General features: G+C 32.5%; 1 protein-coding gene across 1 annotated transcript in view; it reads right to left on the bottom strand.

The window, feature by feature from the left end:
* Nucleotides 1-2,974, bottom strand: part of ZSWIM2 (zinc finger SWIM-type containing 2) — a 40,510-nt gene that overhangs the window by 23,416 nt on the left and 14,120 nt on the right. The window contains exons 4-5 of the mRNA XM_003791452.1: nucleotides 2,064-2,274; nucleotides 733-984 (exon numbers count right to left, since the gene is read on the bottom strand). Of these exons, the coding sequence (XP_003791500.1) occupies nucleotides 733-984; nucleotides 2,064-2,274 (463 nt within the window). The remainder of the gene's footprint in view (nucleotides 1-732; nucleotides 985-2,063; nucleotides 2,275-2,974) is intronic.

Raw genomic sequence — 2,974 nt, 5'->3', positions numbered from 1 at the left:
TGTATTCCATACTAATATGAAAGAAATATATGAACAATTACATGCCCATAAGAACAATAAAACACTATTATAGACCATTCAGGGGTAGAGGGAAGTGGGGGGTGGAGGAAGGACATATGGCAGAAGGAGGGAGGGCATGAGGCTGGATCTCACCTAATGTATACATTGTGAGGGTGTATAGCACACCCCCTGAGTGAGGGGCTCTTCTTTAAATAGAACTTTACCCTGGAAGTGAGAACAATGTAACCCAAATATTATACACTCATATTAATTTTAATAAAGTTTAAAAAATTTGAAGTAGAGGGAACTTGATTAAATATTCATTTAATTTAGTCAGTATTCCTTGAGCTTAATCTTAGGAGCTCCTGGCAATAACCTCATTTGTGGTATGAAGAAAGTTATAGGGTATGAGAGAGCAATCAAGGCTCAGAGTTTGGAAATTCTAGGCCAACACAACAAAGCCAGTGTCCAGAGGTTCTAGAAAGGATGCTACTTCAGACTCAACTTAGACCAAGTGCAAAGCCAATCCCCTTGTACAAGTAAAGAAAATATAATGATGTGGTTCTTGAGAAACTGGACTGCTATAGATCACCACTCTGGTAGTGGTGTTAAAGCAGTCATCACATAAGTTGAATACAATATATGTAGGAAGAGCCAGGATAAAGGACAGGTATCCTAATGCTCAGTTTCCTAATGTAAAAAAATGTTTTTAATTTTACTTATAGCACTTACTTATAACACTTTCCCTTAATTGGAAACTGTTCACAGTTATTACAGGGAATTCCAAGGTGTTTGTCCAGTTGCTCTTTCTCAGCTGCGGCCACAAGTTTGCTTGAGTTCTTCAATTCTTCCAAAATAAGTTTGAATGGTGCAAATTCTTTCCTGCACAGAGGACATCTCAACATGGAAGCATTTGATGTCATATTCTGATAATTAGCTAAGATTGTCATGCATTTTATATGAAAATTATTGCCACAGCCAAACCTATTGGAAATAAAATTGAAGTTTACCATTTGTATTCAGCAAAGTTATATATATATATATGTATATATATACACAAACACTGTATATATTATACATATTTATATAAATAAAATTTCCTGTGCTATTACCTTTATTCCCCAAAGATAGACTCTGAACTGCTTTTCCAGATATAGCTTAATTACATACACACAATCTACCAGTTTGTCATCTTTAATTTAATGTATCAGAATTCCAAACATTAATGTCCCCCATTTCAATAAAATGGTGAAAGATTTTTCGTCATTAAAATATGTTTCCTTTGTAAAGTGAGAATGAATATAAACTTAAAAGAAAATTATAATGATTACTATTTACTGATGTTCTTTAAATGAAATTCTCCAGTGAGAGTAGGGTGCTGACTTATTTTCCTAGACAAAGTAATATCTGCTAAGAGAAACAATGATTTGGGAAGTGGTTAATAATTTTACAATATATGATATAAAAAGACACTTGAAAAACTAAAATGTGGATCAAAATTTTGTCAAATAATCAAGAGAAAAAAAGAATAAAAAATTTCAGTAGCAAATGGATGCCTACATTTTCTAAGTCTAACTTTGTAGTGAAGAATAGTATGAATATAAGACTGTCAATAAATATTTGTGCACAGGCGAAATTCTGAATTCTGTAGGTTTAAAGACAGAATTTTGAAAAATTAAAAATAATTCTTATAATTTCAAGTAAGATAATCTTTTTACTAGAAAACTCTTGGAAACTATGATGAGCCATGACATTTATTCACATGTGTAAAATAAAAACATGAAAATTTAAGTCTTCCATTACTTAAAAGTGGGGAGAGGAATAATTTTAGAATTCTGTTTTAATTTTCACTGTTAACGTGTAACTCAGAATTGTTTAGAGTAAGAACGGGACCTCTCACAACATGTATGCTAGGAAACAAAAGAATGCTAATTTTAATAAACAAATTGGCTGTTGGTAAAGCTATTTTTTTCTATCAACAAATCTCATAAGGTAATTAATTATAAACATGTAGAATTTGAATTTTTCATCAGTTTTGAGAAGATGAAGGAAAATTAAATCACCTGCAATAGGTGACAGGAAGCTTTTTCTCTAAAAGTACCTCTTGACAAATAGAGCAGATATCCTCTGAGCCAATTTCCTTCTGTTTAATGCACTCATCTTCTTTAACATGTGCATTTTCATCATTTGTTCCTGTTTGGGGAGTCTGAACTCGATGTATCCCCCGCAGCAAATCATTTATTTCTCCTTCTACAAGACCCAACTGGAAAGCAGCTAGTGAAAAATCCCAAAGTATTAAAATTCAGTGGCAAAATTGGAGATGCAGAGATGTAATAAACTTATGCTGAAAGTTAGAATTTTCTTTCATATATTGGAAACAGTTTGGGTTGAATTATTACACTGACATTGAATCCTTTTTTTGTATTCCTTTTAGGGACAAAAAATCAGACAAGAGTCACTTTTACAAAGAATGAAAATCATCTTTTTTCCTTGTTACTGAAAAGGGTCAGTGCAAACAATGCATTAGAAGGGTTTCGGATATGGTAGTGTTCATTCTTAGATTGGGGTAATAATCATGTCTTACATTTTGATTTGTTCATTTGTACATAAACAAATGTTTTATCAGTATATAGAGTACTAAAATAAATAGGGCACAAATACATAAAGAGGAAACAGGGGAAATGTGTATTTGTTAGATGAATAAACGAGTGAATGAGTAATGGAAGAACAAGACTTAATTACTGTTGTCTACTTTCCTGTTTCAGTTTTGTGTCCCTATAAATGAGTGTCTCAGTAGCTAGGTCCATCACAGATTTGGTCAGTGTTCCTCAGGTCAATCTATTAGTAACTATAATGCCTGTACCATTGGCATGTCATTCTTTGAATTCTTAATATTCTTCATCCTGTTGTCCTTACAAGAAATTATGTTCTAAGCTTCTAGAGTTTTGATCAGGGCATCTTAAATTCCTTATTC

This window comes from Otolemur garnettii, unplaced genomic scaffold, assembly GCF_000181295.1.
Source record: "Otolemur garnettii isolate 467f Iridium unplaced genomic scaffold, OtoGar3 scaffold00048, whole genome shotgun sequence".
NCBI classification, from domain to species: domain Eukaryota; kingdom Metazoa; phylum Chordata; class Mammalia; order Primates; family Galagidae; genus Otolemur; species Otolemur garnettii.
This window is presented reverse-complemented; position numbering and strand designations above follow the sequence as displayed.